The sequence below is a fragment of the Lepisma saccharinum genome, chromosome 1 (genome assembly GCF_977018435.1).
Source record: "Lepisma saccharinum chromosome 1, izLepSacc3.1, whole genome shotgun sequence".
In the NCBI taxonomy this organism is placed as follows: domain Eukaryota; kingdom Metazoa; phylum Arthropoda; class Insecta; order Zygentoma; family Lepismatidae; genus Lepisma; species Lepisma saccharinum.
In genome coordinates this window covers 116,387,286-116,410,305 of record NC_139229.1, presented here as the reverse complement: position 1 = coordinate 116,410,305, position 23,020 = coordinate 116,387,286, and the positions used below count along the sequence as shown (strand labels likewise).

The 23,020-nt window shown below is 36.3% G+C and overlaps 1 protein-coding gene across 7 annotated transcripts in view; it reads left to right on the top strand.

Moving 5' to 3' along the window:
• The window catches only part of Dgk (diacyl glycerol kinase 1), a 506,799-nt gene extending 484,708 nt beyond the window's left edge, over positions 1-22,091 (top strand). For all 7 annotated transcript variants that reach the window (XM_083137145.1, XM_083137133.1, XM_083137139.1 and 4 more), the window contains 3 exons: positions 277-493; positions 1,219-1,400; positions 14,270-22,091. In XM_083137145.1, the coding sequence (XP_082993271.1) occupies positions 277-493; positions 1,219-1,400; positions 14,270-14,359 (489 nt within the window). In that variant the 3' untranslated portion in view covers positions 14,360-22,091. The remainder of the gene's footprint in view (positions 1-276; positions 494-1,218; positions 1,401-14,269) is intronic.
• The last annotated feature ends 929 nt before the right edge of the window (positions 22,092-23,020 follow it).

The window sequence follows — 23,020 nt, the reverse complement described above, 5'->3', positions numbered from 1 at the left end:
TATTAAAAAGGTTTTTTTTTTACAATTTTAAGTCCATATTTAACTCCATATTTTGGTGAAAATAGCTATATATGTATTTACATATTTAGCACATTTTTACTACACATAAATCCGTTCTCTGCTTATCACTCTTAATTCATACCTTCCTTCTTCTGAATATTTCAACATTCCCATGAACTTTAATTGTTGGCTATATTGGCTTCTTTTGTGACAATGGGAAAAATGATTGTTCATGGTGTGTTTCCATCTCATTCTAACTCGCTTTCACTTTTATAGTGTGATGGTGTGTCCTTGGATCTTGCAAATGGTCAAGCTTTACAAGGAATTGCTCTACTCAACATCCCATACACTCATGGCGGTTCCAATTTGTGGGGAGAAAATCAGAACAAGAAGAGAAACAAGACACATGGTCGCATGAGAAAGAAGAAGGATCGAGAAAAAGAATTTTCAACCAGTAGTTTCAATTCAGTGGACCTCAGCAGTGCAATACAAGGTATTTTATTATTATGATATGCTGCACTTCATATATCATTGGACTTTACAAGCTCAATAGCTTTTTTGTTTAACCTGACAATGGTTGATTCAGTACAGATTACCAAATAGAAACATGTAAGGAAGTTCAGAATTTATGCATGGTAAGGATGTCGAAGCAATGAACTGAATATATTGTGAAATATTACACACATGCATACACTTTCTTGTTTTACTTGAACTGTCTATTTATTGTTCAAAATATCACATTTTATAACATGTGAGGAAGGTAAATTTCAACCATGCCAACATACGGTAAATGCCTGTATGTGTAACATGTGTTCATCACACACAAACCATGCCTGTACTGAGTGGAACATTCTCGTCGTGTTTTGAGTCTTGTATTCACTGTCATATTTATGGTCTACCTACAACAGTTCATATTTCTGTTATCAAAAGAGAAATTTCAGTGAAAATGCAGGCTTGACTGGGATTTGAACCTTAGTCTCTGACCTACTGTGCCATTGCTCTACCAAACTGTGCTACCGAGCCAGACATGGTTTCACTGGCTTGGTAATTCAGTTGGTAGAGCAATGTCAAGGTATGCTAGAGACCCAATTTCAAGTACTGGTCGAGCTTGCATTTTTTTGCTGAAATTTCTGTGTAGCACATCCCCCCCCCTCCTCTCCCCCAATAGTGAAGTTATCAAACCATGTATACAACTGTTTTTTACCATTTCCTTCCTAGATATTGGTGACAAGTTAATTGAAGTAATAGGCTTGGAAAATTGTTTGCATATGGGACAAGTCAGAACTGGATTGAGAGCTTCTGGGAGACGACTGGCTCAATGCTCCTCTGTGGTGATAAGAACTCGGAAAAGGTTCCCGATGCAAATTGATGGTGAACCATGGATGCAGCCACCATGTACAGTAAGTATTGCATGATAAAAAAAATGCTTGTTATTCTGTTAACATTTTCCTGCCTGTCACCAGCAAATGGTATAAATAGCAATATCAGCAAAGTTCAGTATAGTTCCTGATTTTGGAATTAAATTGTTCCAAGATTGTAGCGATCTGGATTAAATTTCCAAGTTACATAAACTAACTACATTTTATATTTTACAATTATTTTCATTATTAATACATTGTCTATGTCTGAAATAATTCTTGAAGCTTTTCTGGCAGCAAATATTGAAGAGGTTTTCTCGGGCAATCAGCCAGGTGATTTCTAGATAGGGTACCAAGCTTTCGAAAGCTAACGTCACTCTCATGTTCAGGGATTGAAGTGCAGAGATATGTCAGGGTGAAGTTATATGTATTTGGTGTGGGAGATGTCCGGTATCCACGCTCTCAGTTGACTCTATCACTAACCAGACTGGGTCCAGTTCAATTCTCGTGTCCCTTTTGAGGTTTTTCTTTTCCCCATGTATGGCTATGGCTTCTTTGATGAGACGGCCTCGGTAATTTGATGATTTATTGATGATCTTGGTAGTTGTGAAATCAATTCTATGCCCCTCCTGGATGGAATGTTTTGCTAACCCTGACTTTTTGGGATGAAAATTCTTGGTGTAGCTGGTGTGCTCTCTGCAACTCTGTTCGATTGTCGGTCAGTGTGAGTAGGTTTCCTGTACACGCTTTGTCCTAAGGTCCTGTTGTGGGGTCTCAGAGTAAAGGTCGGTATGTGCCGTCAGTGAGAATGTCTGTGATTTTGCTTTGTCTGCTGGTAGAATGATGATGTCCTGGTCTTCGGCTCAGTTGCTTGAGCAAGGCTTTCTCTGCTGCTGTGATGTTCAGCTTTGGCAGAGTGGCCCTTTTAATGGCTATGTATACTTCTCGGTGAATGTCCTGGGTGGCTGTCACTGGAAGGTATTTTATGGTTTGCTCGATGCTGCTGATTATGTCTGTGGTATGAATGGTCTTAGAAGCTGGAGCGAAGTTCAACCCCTTCGACAGGATTGAGACCTTGGCTTTGTCAAAACGTTGGTTTGTCAGGTTGACAACGGTGCGGTAGATGGTGTTCTGTCAGTTTTGCCGGTCAGCTGTCGGTTGACTGTCGGTTGAAGCTAGGCGAATGTACTTACTGCTCTGCTTGGCCAAGGTTTTCCTTGCTTGTAGTTCCATGCGGGGTTTGGTGGTGGTGTCTATCCATTCCCAGACCATCGGAGACACTGAAGAAGAGATTTCCAGGTAACAATGGAGTAGGCTTCTGTTTATCGATAAAAGTTCGCTTCTTGTGAAATGTATTCTTTCTCTTACCAACGTGTTGCTGGTGCTTCGTAGTATCCGGTGCGTTGTTGTGTTTTTGATCAGATATTTCAATTTGCCGAAGAATGGTACTATATTCTTATCTCTGTAAGAATTCCAAGGTTGGCAACAGCTTGGCTTTCTTGGTGTGTAGATCTTCAAATCTGAGGATCCGCTGTAACATTTCCTTCCCGTAGAGACATCTGAAATAATTCTAGAAGCTTTTCTGGTGGCGAATATTGAAGAGGTTTTCTCGGGCAATCAGCCAAGTGAGTCAGGGTGAAGTAATATATATTTGGTGTGGGAGGGGTTTGGTGTAGGTGGCAGGCCAATCAGGTGGCGTTTCTCCGATGACTCCCAGTAGACTATCGCTAACAGGCTGGGTCCAGTTCAAGTCCCGTGTCCTTGTTGAGGTTATCCTTTTCCCAGTGTATGGCTATTGCTTCTTTGATGAGACGGTCCCAGTAATTTGATGCACACATGCACACATGCACACAAGCACACATGCACACAAGGTCAGGTTAAAGCAAGGACGTACGTTGATCAGTTTGGGGGGGGGGGGTGCTGACCGCTGGGCTGCTTGTCGCCGAGTCTCGTAGCGAATGTTACGGAATGCTCTGTATTAAATGCAGCAACATAGAGGCAGCATAACTGATGAATAAAACATGTGAGTGTTAATAACAAGAAATTTGCTAGAGAACGAAGCGGCATAGTTCAATTACAAAGGGAATAATGCACCCCCTCCCCCGTAGTTGTTTGAAACTTTCATGGGCTTCAAAATAGTTAGTTTTCTATCCTTTCGTATAACTAAATATTTAATTTTCTACAAAATTATATAGCGGCATGGACATCCAGAAGGAAGTGCAAGGATGGTTGCCACCCCCTTCCCTTCTGGAAAATGAATGTTGACATAAAAGTACCTATTATTTCAGACGTATTAGTTGATTTCAGTCACAGTAATTTACATCCATTTTTATAATAGGGATGTAGGAACGTGATAATTTCAAACTCAAGTGGTGTTTTCTGAGAGGGCAACATTATTATGGACTAATATGCCTCGTTTATCCACCTGATAAAAATACATTGTTTCTTCCTTGCTGGAAGAAATCTGCGGATGACCCCTTGCCCCCCAGTGTGCATGCCTATGCTGCCCCTCCGCCCCCGAGAACGTCATTCATCCGCTACTATTAGATCATCAGATTTGGTAGCAGATCTTCTGGTTTCCCAATTAACCATCTCCCGATTTTTTCAAGTCTGACCTGGCAACACTGCCCCGAGCACAGATAACGGCAGGGAACGCTTTTGACGGAAGGTTTTTTCCTTGTGGTCGAGCTATAGGGGTGGGGAAGCACCCCTTCATGCCACCCTGGTGCCGCCCCTGACTCCAGGCAAACCATCGTGCATAGGCCCATCATCTGACCCAGTGAATCACACATGCACACAAGGTTAGGTTAAAGCAAGAATGTAGCTACGTTGATCAGTTTGGGGGGGGGGGGCAAATGTCAGAATTTTCTCTATCTAACCATTAAGAAAATTAACAACAAACAAACAACATTATGTATGTATGTATGTACCATAGGCATGTGCAGACCCTCTGATTAGGGGGTGCAAGAGTCTTGAAAGTTCAGTCGGGAAAGAAAAACCTCATTTTATATCTATTTTAGTTTTATTACATTGATATATATATATATATGTGTGTGTGTGTGTGTGTATATATACCTACACACACATAATAACATATTATTTAAATGCATTAAATAATCAATTCATCCGCCCCATAACAAGCCAACAGCAAAAATGATATAAATTGTCTCATTTTCCTCCAAACCAAACTGTATAGCAGCAACTGTCTGAAGTACTTAGTTGTTCTTACTTCTGTCTGTTAATTTGCAATGGGTTACAGAAAACAAATTGCGAGCAAAGCGAGCAAGAAAATTTTTCGATCCAATTTTTTGGAAATTGAAGACAGTATTGATTTAATAGGGTGCAAAAAATTCATGGGATGCCATGGCATTCTCATCTACATTTTTTCTCATTCAGATCGTTTGACCCCCAGGGACAACTCTCGCTGCCCCATAGCTACAGCTATGAACTTTGCTTTTCTTACAGTCTTGACGATACTGCACGCGAAGCGACCAGAAAATGTTATGAAATTTATTTGTATTTGTATAAAAGTTGAAGTCAAAGGTGCAATTCTCCCTTTGTACCCCTCCAGGTGCTCCTGGCCATTCAAAAAAACATGAAAACTAATTCCATCTTGAGTATCTTTTGTTCTGCTAGTTACTTCAATGTTCGCTCCCCTCCCCCCCAGAATTGATTTCCATCCAAGATTGGGAAAATGCAATTCCTCTCTGCCCCTTGTGATTACGCCACTACACCCCCTTCCCCCGTAGTTGCTCTGAACTTTCATCGACTTGAAAATACTTCATTGCCTCCTGTAATATCATTTAATAACAGTGATAAGATTCGTCTACACTAAATTTCTAGGTGAAAGTATAATCATGTAGGGGCATGGAATGTCTGTAGGAGGGGGGGTAAGGTTGACCACACCTCCCCGTTGAAAACGAATGTCAACCTAAAATTATATATTTCACACCTATAATTTGATTTCAGTCATAGCAATTTACATGAATTATTATGTAATGGGGAGGGATGCAGGAATACGATAATTTCAAATTCAAGGGGTGGGTGGGTGGTTGTGTGTGTGTGTGTGTGTGTGTGTGTGTGTGTGTGTGAGAGAGAGAGAGAGAGAGAGAGAGAGAGAGAGAGAGGGAGAGGGGGCAGAGGCAGGCAGGCAGGCAGGCATGTTGTTAAATTTAAAAACAACTCCTATATACACATATGCACGCCACCCACCAGCAGGATGTTTTTGGGAGGCTGGTAGAGTTGTAAAGTGGATAAGTAGCTGCACACTGTGGCGGAGGGATACACAATTTTTTTTATTTAGTTTTTATTTAGTTAGCTTGCTTTCACTCTATTAAAATTGTACTCGGAAAAAAATGGCAATCTGGGATAATTTTAATGGGGGTTTGCTTGATTGATTGAGTTGGCTTTTTATGTCCACTTTATGCACATTAAGGCTGGACTTACAGTTTAAAGTGAGACCGAAACCACTATGTGCCTCCACCGGGTATTGATCCAGGGAACCCTTGATTACAAGTGACGACGCCACCACTGCACCTTCTGGGAGGCCAATAATGGAGGTTTGCAGTTGCAACTTTTTTTTCTTAGACTACCAAATTCGCCGAAAGTTCGACACCAAACATAGTGGCATATTTATTTTATTTGTGAAACAAAGTTTCTACCAATTTTCCATCATAAATCATTTCTGGAGAGAGTACATGCATGATTTATTTTGTATTGAAGCTGACAGATACAAGTTTGAGGGTGTACTGCCCAGGGCACTTGCATTTAGGATGTAGCCAAGGTGAGAAAAGAAGAAAATAAATGAATAGACCATCAGCATCAAGAGCCTGAAGATCCCTGGTGGGCACTTTTCCATCCCCTTATATTTACAACTCTGGGGGGTTTCTCTGACATCAAGATCAAACTGCCTTCTGAGTATATCATACTCCAGTACTACAAAGAACATAATGCTGCTGTTTCTTAAGAGTAATGAACAGGGGTGCAGATTTATAAATGCTAAAAACGTTTAAAATGGCAGGAAAATACGCACTGAAAATTATGAAAATACATGTAGGCACTCGGTGGCACACATATTGACTCGATTGTTTTGGTATTTTATTGTATTTTACTTATTTTTGCGTCACTTTACTTACATTTGACTTCGGCTAATTGCAACGACAATGATGAATGGTGGTTAGATCAAATTGAAGATAGGAAAGTTGCTTTGTTAAAAAAAAGTTTGAAATGTGAAGTTAAGCATATTGCAGGGAAGACGTTTGAAATTGTGGATACATTTACTGCTTTTGTTTCATTATTATCTGACCCTTTTATTATCCTATGATAATATCTGGTTCTCAAAAATTCTGGCTTTAATCGCGATGATGAGGGCGAGTGGTAATAAGATGAAAGAAACATGAACAAGACACAACAGAACCAGCGGCGGCTCATGACTTTTCAAAGATGCGTGCTACAACTGATGCTGTTTTTCATGTACTTATAATGCCCCCTACCCCCCCGCCCCCCACACACACACACATACGTGCCGGCTCTGTGGCCACGAACGTTAAGTGGTCGACTTTCGATCTCGCTATCGAAGTTCCGGGTTGGAGTCTCGGCCCGGGTATGGGTATTGTTTGTGAATGCCCCTTCATTAATTTCATTATTACAAAGTATTACAAAGAATACCCATACCCGGGCCGAGACTTCAACCCGGAACTTCGATGGCGAGATCGAGTGCCTTTAAATACAGTGCTGTTGTCAAGATGTTCTTTAACAGCATTGTCTAAACTACTGACAAAATCAAGAAGCCCTAAAAAATATCCCAGGTTTTGCGGAGGAATCTGTTTCATCGTGGCCGGCCACGCAGGGCCAACGCAAAACCTCCACAGAACTTGATGCAGTCTGATTTTTGATAAGACGTGGCGATTTTTTTCAACTTGTTCATTATGAGATTCTAGATAACTGCGTTGCTATGTTGACAGTTCCGAGAGAGACAAAATTTAACTCATTATTCATGTGCTTTTTGCTTTCACTATGCTTTCTCATATATTCACATAAATGTCCTAGATCTTTTACCCCTCCTTCAGACCACGAATCATTACTTCCAAAAAGTATGCAAGGAAAACAGAATAATGCATTTCGAATTTGACACCCACAAAGCCATGGTTCACTATATTACAGTTTTCTATTAAATCGCCTTTTATACGTAGCGTTCTTACCTCCCTTTGCATTTTGCGATAGATCCAAATCTGGCAACGGCCGTCCTAACACTTTTATTTCCAACTTTTCTTCAAGTGTTCTTGAAGAGAAAGGTCGCTGCAACAAAGAATCCACCGATTTCATGGTACACTAACACACACACACACACACACTCTCACTCTCACTCTCACTCTCACTCACTCACTCACTCACTCACTCACTCACTCTCTCTCTCTCTCTCTCACTCTCTCACTCTCTCTCTCTCTCTCTCACTCTCTCACTCTCTCACTCTCTCACTCTCTCACTCTCTCTCACTCTCTCACTCTCTCACTCTCTCTCTCTCTTTTTCACTTCTAACAACAACAAAAAGCTAATCCTTCACAACAATGACCACCACTTCACGCGCCACGCGATTTTAGCACAATGAACCGCGCGGAAAATTTTCGGATCTGGAAGCCGGGGAAAAATGACGGTACTCTGTAAGTTTGTTTCTTGACTATTGAAGTGCTACATAAACACAAGGAAATATCTAGCATTTAAAAACAGGCAATTTAGATAAAATATAAATTTAGAATTTCCTGAACATAAATTACGTAGCAGAATCCACTTTCGGAAGCAAAAAAGGCACGGACTATAGTTTCAGAGTTGCAATCTTTACAACTTACCACCGAAATAGATTAAAGGCTAAGGGGTAGTGTCAATTCGCGTTCCAACTTTTTTGCAGGTGCTGCAAATGTATACGACATGCTACAAACATTACATAACTCTACACTGATAACGTACAGAACGTTTGAAAATGACATTAAGAAACGTTGTTCTGACAGAGGCAATAGGTTGTCGTAGACTTTCTTCTTATCCTGAGATGGCACACTTACCGTGCTGATTCCTCCTGTAGCACGCTAGCAGACGATTTTTCTCGAGCCGGGACACTGTCCCCCGTACAAATCGAGGAGTGGGGGTGTACAGTATTCATGCGCGGAGGGATGAAAAAGGGGCGAAAACGTGCTGTTGAGATTTTAGCACGGTACGCTATTCCTTATAGCCTGCGTGAGGGAAATACGTGGCGCCGCTGGTAAATGTTGAGGCTCTTAACATGAGAAGTTTCATTTCACTTTGGAGCTTCATTAAACTTCTTGCATCTGTGAGATTTGCTTTTTTCTTCTTTTCATTTTAACAAATTTAGCAACGTGCTATAGCACGATAGCACGTATTAAGCAGCCGCCACTGAACAGAACCTGTAAGAAGATTACACTGGCTGTGTGTCCACATACTGGAACCTCATTAATCTGCAACAATGCAGTCCACAGTTTAATACGTGGAAGAAAGGTAGATACTTTAACGCACTGCCCCGATTAACCCATGAGGTAGAAAAGCAACAAAAAATAACCAACCTAGAAATGTAATTAGAAAACGTTCTCTCGAAATTACACAAGTTGAGTTCACTGCCCCATGGGAATGAGATTTCCGCTTCTGTGAGTAATTATACAAATGACAACGAAAGTGCTTCATAAGTAATTTGTTTCTCTCTATCTCATGTAACTATTATTCACTATAATAGTATTGTAGTGTGATGTTGGATAAGGTATGGGATCGAGTCACGCTGGGACGTAGCTCAGTTAAATAAAGTAAAAGTTTCAATTGGATCTTGCTGGACCACCTCTACCCTGAATGGTGTGGATGAAAGATGTTGGGAGCCTTGTCGATTGAACGCTACTCACTCCTTGCTAGGTGATCTGGCCCTCGGCTTCTGGAGACGGGCAGCCTGGAGATGGCGGGAGACACTGGAGAGAGCGCTGGCGATAAGAGGTGGCTGAACTCCGAACTCGGACTGGCTTCTTGGCATCTGTAGTCCGAACCGCTGCAACTGTACTGCACCTCATTCTTGCACCTCATTCTTGCCACCTCATGATGTTGCGATCTCTCGGAGTGGTCTCATCAATCACCGTCAATTGTGTTGTAGATGATGTGGTGTCGATTTACCATCTCCAGATGTTTTTATACTTCAGGATTTCTTCATGATGTGGTGGACTTTACACCTAGTAGTTGTACAACTTTGCCACCTACGCTGTAGCTACAACTGCCACATTTGATGCTGGAAATGAAGAATCAAAGAAACCCTTCATTTTCTTCCTTCTCCTCTCCTCTTTCTCTCTTGTCCTTTCCACTCTTTCTAACACCTTCTTCCATTCTTTGTTTAACTTCAGTCTCTTATTCCAGTTCATTGTGTCTTCTTCACCTTTCTTCTCTATTTCCTTGGCTTCCTTCCATTTTCTCACTAGCATTCTCTTCTCCCTTCCTATCTGCTTAGCCTCATCCCACTCTATTTCATGTCCTGTTTCTCTCATGTGTTTAAATATCACATTTCTCTCTCTCTTAAGTCGTACATCATCCCTATGTTGTTTCAACCTATCTTTCAGTCTCTTTTTCGTTTCTCCTATGTACACACTCTGACATTCTTTACATTTTACTTCGTAGATAATCCCTTCCTCTTCCTCTTCTCTGTTTTCCTTTTTCTTGTTTGTATTCTTCGCTATTCCTAAGATGCTTCTCCCTCCCTTCCTGTAAGTTTTAATGCCAGCTTTCCTAAGTACTTTGCATATTTTTTCTGTGGTCTTCCCCATACTCCTTATTCCAAACCTTCTCTCTCTTTCCTTCTCTTCCTCTTCCAATTCTCCCCTTCCTCTTTTCTTCCTTCTTCTGTTTATGTCCAGTCTATCCTGCTTCTCATAGCCATTCATTTCCAGCTGTTTCCATAGGCTATTTATTTTGCCTTCTTTTTCACATTCCTTCGTGCATATTTTCTTTATTCTGTCCTCCATATTCTTTATGAAATTTCTTTTTGTCACCTCACTTACATCACTTCTTTTGTGGCAGAATGCCCATGCTGCACACTTCTTCTGATGCCAAGTGGTTTCAATTTCTTCTCCTCTCTTCCTTTTCATCAATATATCAAGGTAGCTTAACTTGCCTTGTTCTTCTATTTCAAGTTCCAAAAATATCCCTCTTTCTTCATCTTGTATTTCTTTGGCAAAAATGTCGAGCTGCCTCTTCGTTCCCTTCCATATGCCAAAACAATCGTCCACATATCTGCAAAACAGAATTATTTTGTCACCTCCTTTTTCTATTACTTTCTTTTCCCATTCATTCATAATCAATTCAGCCAACGCTGGGCTTAGGCTAGAACCTATATTCATTCTTTCACTCATTAACATTATTTTATCTCCCATTATACTGTAACCGTTATTCCAAATGGTTTCCAGTGCCTTCACTACCCTTTCACTATCCCATTCTCCTATAATTTATTGTCCCATTCTCTTTTTAATAATGTCCAAAACGTGGTCCCCTCTTGATGCTCGGGAACATACTTTTTACATCTAAGATAAACATTGTCGTCTTCATCCCATTTAACTTAAGTCCTTTTATGAGGTCTACTACTTGTTCACTGTTCTTAACTGCTCTGTTTTCTTGCTGTGTTACTAACACTTCAATAACTTTCTTTAATTTCTTTTCCAAGGGTTCCAAAATATTGTTTCTGCAGTTCATTACTGGTCTTAACTTTTATCTCCTCTTTGTGTATCTTTGGAAAGCCCTTCAAACTTGGTAGTCTTCCTGTCTCCTTTATGCATTTCTTGAATCCACTCTTCCTACAGTCTTGTATGGCCCTTTCTTTTATAGTTTGTTCTTCTTCTGTTCCACAAATCTCCTCATATCCGTTTTCTTTTAGATCTTCAAACTTCCTCTCGTACCATTCTCTTTCCATCACCACAATTGCTCCTCCTTTATCTGCCTGCTCTATCACCACATCATTTCTTGTTTTGATTTTTTTCTTCCCTTCCCTTTCTTTTTGACTCAAATTATCTACTTTTCCTTATTTTCCCATTTCTTTCTTCAGTATGGCTGCTGTTCTTCTTCTAATCTTGTCTCTTGCTGATTCTTCTTTTATATGGAGCACTGCTTCTTCAATGTCATATATAACTTCCTCATAATCTAAACTTCTTTCTTTAACTTTGAAACCTCTTCCTAGTTTTAAAAAAGCTTCCTCTTCTTTTGTTAGGTCTACATTTCCTATAACCACAACTCTTCTTCTGGTATCCTTTTCTTCTTCCTCTTCTCCTCTTTCTTCTTTCCATCCTAGTCCCTCTCCTTTCTTCTTCAATTTTATTTTTATTTTCTCTCTAAATTTCTCCTGCCAGCTTTTCATTTCGTAAAATGTATATTCTCTCGTAAAAATGGTGAGACCATCTTCAATAGCTTTTTCAATTCTTTTCAGGTTCTCCTTTATTATTTTTATCTCCTTTCTTCTTGCCCTTATTTCATTCCAAATCAGTTCTTTTTCCATTTTCTGAACCAATATCTTCAATCTCCTGAAATTGAAAACCACTCCCTTCTTACTTATTTTTAATCCTTTAGGCGCTGTGCCTCTCTCCAAACATTTTCTCAGAAACTTCTCTTATTTGTCTTTGTGTATTTCTTTCCTCTTCAAGTCCTTATAGTTGTTAATTTTCCTCATCAGCCTTGGAAAATGTACAATTATAACACCATTAAGCCTTGTTTCCATGATTATGAAAAAATTACAGGAAGGGAGGGAGAAGCATCTTAGAAATAGTGAAGAATACAAACAAGAAAAAGGAAAACAGAGAAGAGGAAGAGGAAGGGATTATCTACGAAGTAAAATGTAAAGAATGTCAGAGTGTGTACATAGGAGAAACGAAAAAGAGACTGAAAGATAGGTTGAAACAACATAGGGATGATGTACGACTTGAGAGAGAAATGCGATATTTAAACACACGAGAGAAACAGGACATGACATAGAGTGGGATGAGGCTAAGCAGTTAGGAAGGGATAAGAGAATGCTAGTGAGAAAATGGAAGGAAGCCAAGGAAATAGAGAAGAAAGGTGAAGAAGACATAATGAACTGGAATGGGGGACTGAAGTTAAACAAAGAATGGAAGAAGGTGTTAGAAAGAGTGGAAAGGACAAGAGAGAAAGAGGAGAGGAGAAGGAAGAAAATGAAGGAAAAAGAGCATGAGATATAAAGCCCAACCACATTCTATATGGAAGTAAATATGTTTAGCCTTTTAGGTGAAAGTACAGTTCACAAGTGAAAGCCACCTGCTAGAAAGTTCCAGAATAACTTTCTAATAGTCTGGAGGGAGTAATTTTTTGTGTATATATAATGCCCTGTTTTTGTATCTTGCTACTTTTGTATTTGATACAGAGTCTGAAGAAGACCTTGCTAAAAGGTTGAAACGTTACGTTTTTAATAAAATAAATTACTGCCTTGGTCAGCATATTTATATTTTTTGATAATCATGGAAACCAGGCTTAATGGTGTTATAATATTCCTGTCATCTCCGAAGGAAATTGGCATTTACACCTGCAAGTTCGTCTACTGTAATTCTCCCGATTTTTCACACAATACTCTCTTTTAACTCATGGATGGTGTGCGGATTGTCTTTGTATACTTTATTTCCCCATTTTTCTTTCCACTTTTTTTCAGAACTGACCCTGTTACTCTAAACGTTTTTACGAGGTTTAATATAAGAGACTGTCGTGGACCCGTTCACCAGGAAAGACAAGCGCTGATGCCGGTCTGCTTGCCGCAGAGTCTCGTAGCGAATGTCAGGGAATGCTCTGTATCTTGCAACTTCTATCACAATGACACACACCACACTGTCTCCTTAATCTGAGACAGGGATGAAAATAGTTTCCAAAGAGCTCCGGAAGGAGTGACTGATCCGAAGGGACATCTTAATGCTTAACAGTCAATCGGGCAGAATTTTGAGCTGCCAGGAAGGGAAAAGACATTATCAAAAGGACTACTAGTTCCCTTAACGGGATGGACAATAAAAATCAACTTCAGCTCCTGCTGTTGCATGTTTTCGACAGCAAGAAGTAGGAAAATGAGGATTAGAAGGACAGGTTTTGCTTTGGGGTTCATGCCGTGGAAAATTTAAGAGCTATAAGCAAAATTTACTAAAGAACAATTTTCCAATATTTGCCATCAAAGTAAAATTTCAAGTAAAATATGGAAACATTTTCCATGACTACATGGACGTTTGTTGGATCAGTGTATTCTTTGCTACGAGTCTGTGTGTGTTTGTCTCATTTGCCATGCCAGTTTGCATTAAGGTAGTTGTGGAGTTTACATGTGTTAGTAAACAATAAGCTCAAAATCTATGCATACTCATGAGTATGCATGAGAATAAAATATTTTGGATGAGCAGATGTGTGAGAGAGTGAGGAGTATATATTATGAATGTGTGTGCATGAAATCTTTCTTAGGCCTAGTCCAGGAATGTTCTTTTCGTATTCAAAATGTGTGAGAAAAAAAGATCAGAATAATGTCCAAACATTAGTTATTAATGTCCAGATTAGGTCCAATTCTAGTCCAGAATATATCCTTTTCTTATCCATAATCAAATAAAAACAGAGTTAGCATGCCATTCAGGTGAACCAAATAGCACTGATGTCCAAAATTTATCCAAAAATGATCCACAGCATATCCATAAAACACCCTTCCTGGATATCCTATGGATGACTCTGGATGGATGTATGAATATCCAATGGAAATTTCTGAATATCCAGAACATGGACATGAATATCCAAGAATGTGCTGCATGGGATATAACCAATGGGGCTTATAGGCGTTTTCTTTCCAAATAGGAATTAGTTACTTAGTGTCAGATGTGTTGCAGCACTAAAGTCACTGTTGTAATTTTGTTTAACAGATTCACATCACTCACAAAAATCAAGTTCCAATGTTGATGAGCCCACCACCGGAGAAAGGAAGGGGATTTTTCAGGTTTTGGAAAAAATGACCAGACGTGCAAATGTACAATGGAACTGCCTGGGATGTATTCGGGAAACGAGTGCAATCCCACTTCTTATTACGCTTATAAGAGTATATCAACAAACATGTGTGTGGACAAGTGTGGGGAAGAAAAGCAGACAGGAACTTAGTGCTTTCATATGGTGCAACCTTCTGCTTTTAAGAAACATGTTTGGGTTGTTAGGATTTTGTATAAATGTTATGAAATATTATACTGGGGTTGGAATACCAAGTGAATTTCAAAATAATTACTTGTACTTTATCATATGTATCTTATAATTGAGATTTCAATTAGTAACTCAATAAAAATAATTTTGAATACCAAACTTCAGCACATTTATATTATCTGCTAGTATTTTAGCAATATTTAGACCAGGACTTTATATGAAAAATTTCACTTTATAATTTTTGCATTCATATAAATATAATACAATATATGTTAGAATTAGGAGTTAAGGCTTAGTGCCTACTTGAGGAGTTCAAGCTTTGACTTCAATGGGAGATTACATTTCTGTAGTTCATAATCCACCATAGTACTTAACTTCAATTGTTTATTATTTTCATGTCTGCAGACTTTATCAACTTTTTGTAGACAATTATTTCAGCACTTAGTAAAGAACTATATATGTTGAAAATTGTTATTGCTCAACATAAAAATTTAATTTGTGGTTACACTTCCAATACTATTTGTAGTAAAAATTTTCAGTTATTTTTTAGAAGTAAAAATACACAGACTTAATCAATTTTCTCTCCTAAATTTGTTACTAATATATTAAGTTTGACTGAAAATAATAATTATTTTCCATAGTATATCTAACCAGACATGTGTGTGTGTGTATGTGCTGCTTAATGCAAAATTATTGACTTATGAAGATCTTTAGCTGTCAGAATAAAAGAAGTAATTGAATTGAAAGAAACATCTTTATAACAAAGGGGACAAAAAATAAATAAAAAATCTTTTGGCATGGAGATCGTAAGCTGAGCACTCAACTTGCTTGGCTACTATAGAGGTGGAAATGTATCTTATGAAAGGGCAATTATACCTGTATCTAACATTTTTCTAAGTGAATTTCTTAATTTGGAATTATGCTATTTCTTCTCACCTCAGTTGCTGAAAACTCAATTATTGCCATTGTCAAAATATATTAAATTAAAATCATTTTGCTCAAGATACACACCACACACAAAGTCATGTTTGCTATTTCTTGATAAGTATAAATCATTAATAATCTTCAACATATATATATTTCTAATAAAGGATATAACATGATCAGTTAGATATGTATTGCTTTTTTGTTGTGTAATTATACAAATTTGCTGCTGTGTAGTGCTGCAAAAAGTTAAACAGTACAAATTGTCATGTAAATTGTTCATTGTGTGTTAGGTATATCATGGAGTAAAATTTACCAGAACAAGTACTTATCATGAATTCACTTGACAAAAATGTGAAAACAATTTCTAAAGTCCACCAGAGTTTGACAGGTAACAAGTCAACCTTAGGCACTTGGTATGTGATATACATATATATATAAACTGGTAAGTAATGTTGATCTAGATGGCAAATTTATAGTTGAAATTATTAGAGCATAGTTCTGTCATCTCGATAACAGTTTGTAAAAACCAGGAGTCAGGTCATTGTTGAAATAATAGAGCATTTTTATTATGGTAAAGTTTATGTAATTATGCCCATGTAAATAGTTATAGTGTTAACTGCAATTAACAGAGAGGGATTTAAATTAGAATTCTCAGTAAACTATCCCCCTTTTCTGTCATTTGCAGGAACAGTAAGAAAAGTTTCCATATTAAGCTTTACATTTATTATAATCATTGTCATGTTTTAAATATAGGCCTATATGTATATTTTGAAGCAGATTAAGAAAAACGTTTGTCTCAAGGACAGAATTATTTTAAAATATGTAAAAAGAAAAGGGCTCAGAATTCTGTCCTTGGGGAAACATATCCTGTTCAATTACTCTCATGCAGTTATGCTGCCTTAAAGCATTGCTTCCGTAGTTGTTCAATGCATACATTAGGTTTTCACCAGTTTTCATATAAGGAATTTTGTAAACTTTCAGATAAAACAGAAGCTCCAAAGTGTATGTTGTGAATATATTTTTTTTTGACAGTTGAAGCTTAGTTGTAACTGTAGAATTGTAAGTCTAGCATAGTAGTATTATTTTGCTCTTCTTTTTTTTAATGTAAAGGTACAGCTCATATTTGCAAAAGTATGATGTCGGGAGAATATTAACGAGTGACCTAGTCACGGTGGCAAAGTCTAGTTGGCAATATTGTTAAAGAGAAATATTGCAGGATAAAGATATATTTTGTATCATTAAATTGCTTCAAGAATAAGAGCTACCACCTTTGGTGAATAGTTATTTGTTTTTGAGATATTTCTAGAACAAAGATGTAATACGGGCTGCAACAGGAGAATAGTAATAAAATAAAAACTTAGATTTAAGTTTTAATGAGATGTTTAGTGAGGTACAACTATAACTTTAACTTCAACTAATTCCATTATATATTATAAATCTACAGTTCTGTTTAATTTTTATGCAAAATTTATGATGGGAAGAAAAGCAATTTATAAATAGTTAATTAAACACACAGAACATTGTTACTGTACAAATGTTTCACTCCATGCCACATGCTCTATAACCAGGTCATTTTAAAATATAATTATTAGAAATTTGTTGATTTTTGTAATGTGTTTCAATATTCATTTCATTTTCTTTAGGTACCAGTTTCATAGATCGGAGACACATTAAAATCGGATATTTTGTGTTTCGCATGGTTCGTACTTACCAATTGTGTATTGCGGAACATAGTTCAAGGTGCCATTATGCTTTTTACATGAAAACAAACGCAATTTTTCTCATTCTGAGTGTTTTTTTTTTATTCCTTTCTTCGCTTCCGGAACACACAATATGGCAGGCACATCTTGACTCACATTGTGGGTATGCAGTGTTTCAACCTTCTTCACCAAAAAATACCTACTATCGTGTTCGTCACTGGTGAAAATTATACATTATGCATGGGTAGCTGACGGATAGCCCCACGAACCATACATGGATAGCCCCGCGAACCATTCACAGATAGCCCCACGAACCATTATGCATGGTAGCTGACCGATAGTCCCACGAACCATTCATGGATAGCCCCACAAACCATTTCCAATAAGGTTAGGTTAGGTTTGGTTACGTTAGGCAAGCATAGTAGAAAAAGGGAGGGTTGAAACACTGACAGGGGCTTACATCATCAAATGTACACAGCATCCGGTTGTCGTAGGGCAAGCAAATGAAAGTAATGGCAATTGTGTGTCAGTGAGATATTTCTCTTGAAAAATACATGATTTCCCGGTCAAATATATTCCATGATAAAAGAAAATACCTCAACGAACGTTGTAAACCTTGGAGAAACTCATTTCCGTAAGTAGTTTCTTGTGTAAAATTGAAGAAATGTGTCTCCGATGTATGAAACTGTTACCTTTCTTTATATCTTTCTTACAATAATGAAAATATTATTACCACATATTTACTTTAAAATTATAAAGTACAGTGTTATAAAACTTATTTCATGTTACAATATTAGTAAATCAACTTGTTCTTTTGTGATTCTCTTTTCATTCAACTTGTAATGCCAAATGTTGAAATATTGGCACACTTTGTTATTGGTAATTTCCGATGAGAAAATCTAAAGGCTGATATTACCCACATATCTTGTTCATAATACATAGCTACTACCTATTACAAACTAATAGACCAATTGCCAATAATGGATGTGATTTGTTGTGTATGGTACCTTTTATTAAATATTTTAAATGATGATAGTAAAATTTTTGGATCTATATGAAATATTTTGTATGAAATTATATAAGAAGCGATTAGAGAAAATTTTGAATTTCTCATCACAATAGACAACAGAAAATGGTGAAATGAGGTAATGTAGATTTCTACAAACAGAGCATAAATGTAAAATAACTTAAGTATAACTTTATAAAAACTAAGATGTAAATTAGAAAAGTCTCAATATATCTGGTTTTATACTCTACCTTTCAAAAATATGTATTCTGACAATTTTTTTGCAATCATTTGCAATCAGTAGGAATTGCATGGTTATCTGAATTGAAACCTTCATGGTGATGAAAATTAATATAATTTAATTTTTGGAGAAGATTGCAAGCTTTGGAGAATTAATATTGCAAATCACAGTGATCCTATTCTTCATAGTAATTCCTATTTAGTTCACCTTGTTTTTGTTTCATTAATTCTTATCAATTGCTGATAATTTCAAGAGCACACCATTTATAGTCATTTACTTGTGTTATCACTCAAGATATTACATTGGCACAGTAGAAGAAAGCAGATAATTTAAGCTTGTAAAATATATGTCTCTAACTGTAATGCCAAACTTTGATTGTATCAGGTGTACTGTTGTAGGGAAAGGAAAGTTAAAACATGACTTTAAATAATATAATACATGAAGAAAAGAGAAACTGAAACTTCTAATGTAACTTGAACTGAAACAAATTTCTAGAAACTATGAAATTCTCGCTGATACCTACTGCTGATATTCTATGAATTTGATACAAAATTCCAAATGTTCCTTGAACATAAATTGTTTATTAACTTCCTTAAATAATATACTAGCCAGGTGACAGCAATACCATTGAAAAACTGCATATTTAGACAGTTAGTTTGAAAAACCAGCACATGAGGTACATTTAATTTTATAAAAAAATATCAAAATGGAGAAAAATTTGCACTAAATTACAGGTTATTTATAGACACATTAAATTGGTAAAATTATCAGTCATTTTACTGACAAATCTACACCAATATGTCTATATTGGCCATTACTGATACAGTACCGATTAATATGTCACTTTCTAGAGTGCTACATCAAGGCCTTTTTGCTCGATCATCTAATTGTTCAAAGGGATGATGCTAGATGGCTTACAGAAGTCACACTTTCTTCACACGAGCGAATAATGCTCGAACAGGCAACTGATCAGTATATGCTCTTAGTTCAATAACCATATAATGTGTCTGTAGTAATTGGCTTTCAAATATGGATCGTGAAGTGAAAGATGCAGTGAAACTGAAATTAAAGTGAACATAGCAATCATTTTCATGTTAAAATGTAGATTAATCTATCTTACCTATAAATAGCTATATATGAAAATAAATAAATAATTATTGGCTGAAACTACCAGGGTGGATTTTTGCACATAGTATATTTCTGCGATTATTGTCACATTGAATTGATATTTGATATTCTATATATTCGACCGCATCACACTCTAGTGTAGGAGATTTGATTGAGTATGAGTGAGCGAAAGTGGCCCCATGTAGTACTCTATCACTTTCCTAGTAAAACTAAGATGAAATATTCCTTGAATTCTTGTCAGTTGCAGCAAGTCATAATATTGAAAGTAACCGGGTCTTAGCTGCTCCTCTGCTGACATGCTTGAAATGACTTCATTGAATTATTTGAATGATCAAATTTTTCTGCTTCCATATTTATGTATTCACATATCAGTATATTTAAAAAAATATATTCTACTAGTGTTCACAGCAGTCAACAATATTTAGTAAAAATTTTGTACATGATAAATTTTATACCTAAAACTATAACATTATTCCAACTTATTTATCAGTTAAAATTACAAGTTTTGTCTATCACTACTGAGAATAATTTGTGAAGTAAAAAAGAGGTCACCATTTTTTTTTAATTTTCAGCAAAAAAAAATTGAATTAATGATTAATTACATTTCTACATCAACATATTTGTTCCAACCATTTACTTATGGTTTCTTCTGATTTTTTATAAAAACTTCGTAATGTAACTATAAAAACACAACAAAAAATAATGCAAAATCAACTGGACACTACACAATAACATATTCAGATGAGTTCTAGTCTGAGATTAAGTGTCACAAGTGATGGTTTGCAGTGGCGGCGATTAGTGGAGGTGGGGAGTGGGGCAATTGCCCCCCACCCACTTTTTGGTACTTTTGCCCCCGCACTATGCTAAACCTTACATACGAGGGAAGAGAAAATTGTCTTTGCTCCCCCCCCCCTTCCAGTTTTGGCACTTTGCCCCACCTAGTTTTGGAACCCAATCGCTGCCAATGATAGTTTGTGTAGATTTTACATCGACCTATTGGTTGCTATCGAAGATGTTTCAGTATTGATTTTAACAATGATCTTATTAAGACTTGAACTTGCGTGACATCTAATGATCATGTTGTGCTTATTTTGAAAGTTTTAAATTTTTTGAAGATTTGAGGAAAACTTGAACATTTTCACTCAAAAAAGAAAATCTGCCCAGATACCCGTTTTATTATCCAAAAAGAGGACATGTATGAGGATGAAAGGGTGTATGGTAAAAGAGAGTATTCAAATTTCTTACAAAATTATATAAAACAATTATAATGATTGAAAATTTGAATTTCTGTTGTCTATTGTGTGCAGTTATTGAATTTTTCTCTGAACTTCATAGGATTTCTTCATACATTTTTGTCTAGTTTCATATTATATTTGAATAAAAAATGTCATCATTGTTTTAAACCTAAATTTACATAAACAAAAAATAATACATTAAGATTAAATTCTACTATGGATAGGATGTAAATATTGTTATATGCCAAAATGTTGCTTGTTGGATTTTTTACGGTTTGAGTTTATATGTTACACCTCCCTTAGAGCTGTTTTTCCTGAAGCAATGAAACCATTTAATGTATTGTTATCAGTGTGATAATTACAAGCCAAAATATCAGTGCCATATGCCATTAATGCACTTTAGAAAATGTAGTTAAGAAGTTAATTGAAAGCGAGACGTAATATAACTTTCACTCAATTAATAATTTAAATTCAATTTGTATTACATAAAATAATTTTGAAGACTACTACTTGTTATTCTTTTTGTCATGTTTGTCTACACCAAGTAAGATATTTGTTCTCTTTAGATTTGTTAAAAGTTTTGAAAAGTTGAGAGTATATTTTCTAAAAGTGATAGTAGTTATATGTTAGAATATTGTAAGGACGTAGAAGCCAAATAAAACCTTGAATCTATTTTGAAACTGAAACTAAATCCTGATCCAAATTCTGAGAACTTTTTGCTGGATGCTAGCCCACTATCAAACATTAATATTTGTGCACAACAGAAATAAATATTTCCGTTCTAGTTCTAGTTTTTATACAGTCTTTTTATATTAATCGCAGAGCAAGAGAATATATTTGTTAGTAAGCAAGTTTAAAAAATGCTGTATATTAGATAGATATAACCTTACCAAATTTTATATCTAAAACTACTATAAAATACTTTCTATTTATTCCTCTTTCAAAAATGACAGGTTTTGTCATAGTCACTTATTTTTTTGGTAATATTTAATGTTAATATAATCAAAGACAGTGAAGGTACTGCATAATTGAATGTGTATATACTCTGTGTATGTAAATTGACAAAACGTCAGCTACTCTCTTTGTGCGATAATTATATATTTATATTTATTTTTCTTTTGATTATTCCTAGTTTTGTACATTTTACAGGTGAGAAGGAGGGAGAAAATGATATGGTTGCTTTTTCAATATACTGTTCTTCATGTTATGTTATGTTAATACTGCTATGCACAGTTTCTTTTTTATGTTGATGTAAATGTTTGTTACATTATTTTTTGGTTGTTCAAGTACACTTCTATATAATGTTGTGAATATTGTTTCGACTCACTTCTGTGGAAGTATAAATATATTTGTTGTATACTTTTTTTTTGTTTCATTTCTGTACCTTTCATATATAAACTAACATTTATAATCATAATCGAGTGTTTTAATTTTGTGTGTGGATAATACAAATATCATCCTGGAAATATTAGTATCATTTCTTTATTAATAAGAATTAATTTATATTAGAAGTCCATGAAAATCTGCTGAATATACTGGATATGTGTCTGGAGGAAGGGAAAGAGGGGACAATGCCCCAACTGGAAAATGGATGACACCCTAAATTAAAGTCCCTATCACACGGAACTGGATTTATAGTACGAATGCCCTAGTTGGCACTGAACTGACTTTCTAGGTAGAAATCATGGCCGCCTGGCTGGCTGCTTGACTGATTTTGAGAAATAGGACATGTTCTAATTGCTACTAGCTTTCCTCGACTGGATACTGAGGAACAGCCAATCAGAGCAAAGTTTGGCCATGTGAAGATAATCTGCGAGTTTGCAAAGGAGCATTTTTTGATGTCTATGGTTTTTTGTGTATGGTTTCAGAGTGCTGGCTGTTTATGTTATAGTTTCTCGATAAAAAAAAGAGAGAGAGATGATGTGCAGTGCATTCGTGTTCAGTTCATTAATATTTAGGTATTTATACAAAGCAATGAGATGTGTACGTGACAAATATGATTAACTGAAAATGAAAATCCTTATTATTACAATACAAGTGGATTAATAAATGTTTGACTTTTTTTTGTGATGTATCCTGTGAATCTCATGTATGAATAATGCAAACCCAAGTTAAAAAGCTTGTTCGGTACGCATTGATTACCATATTTTTTTTTCGAGCCAATCTCTAGTTCATACTTTTCCTTTTTTAATAAAAGCACAAAGCAGTAATTCTCCTACAACATTCTTCAAATTGCTCGTCCACCT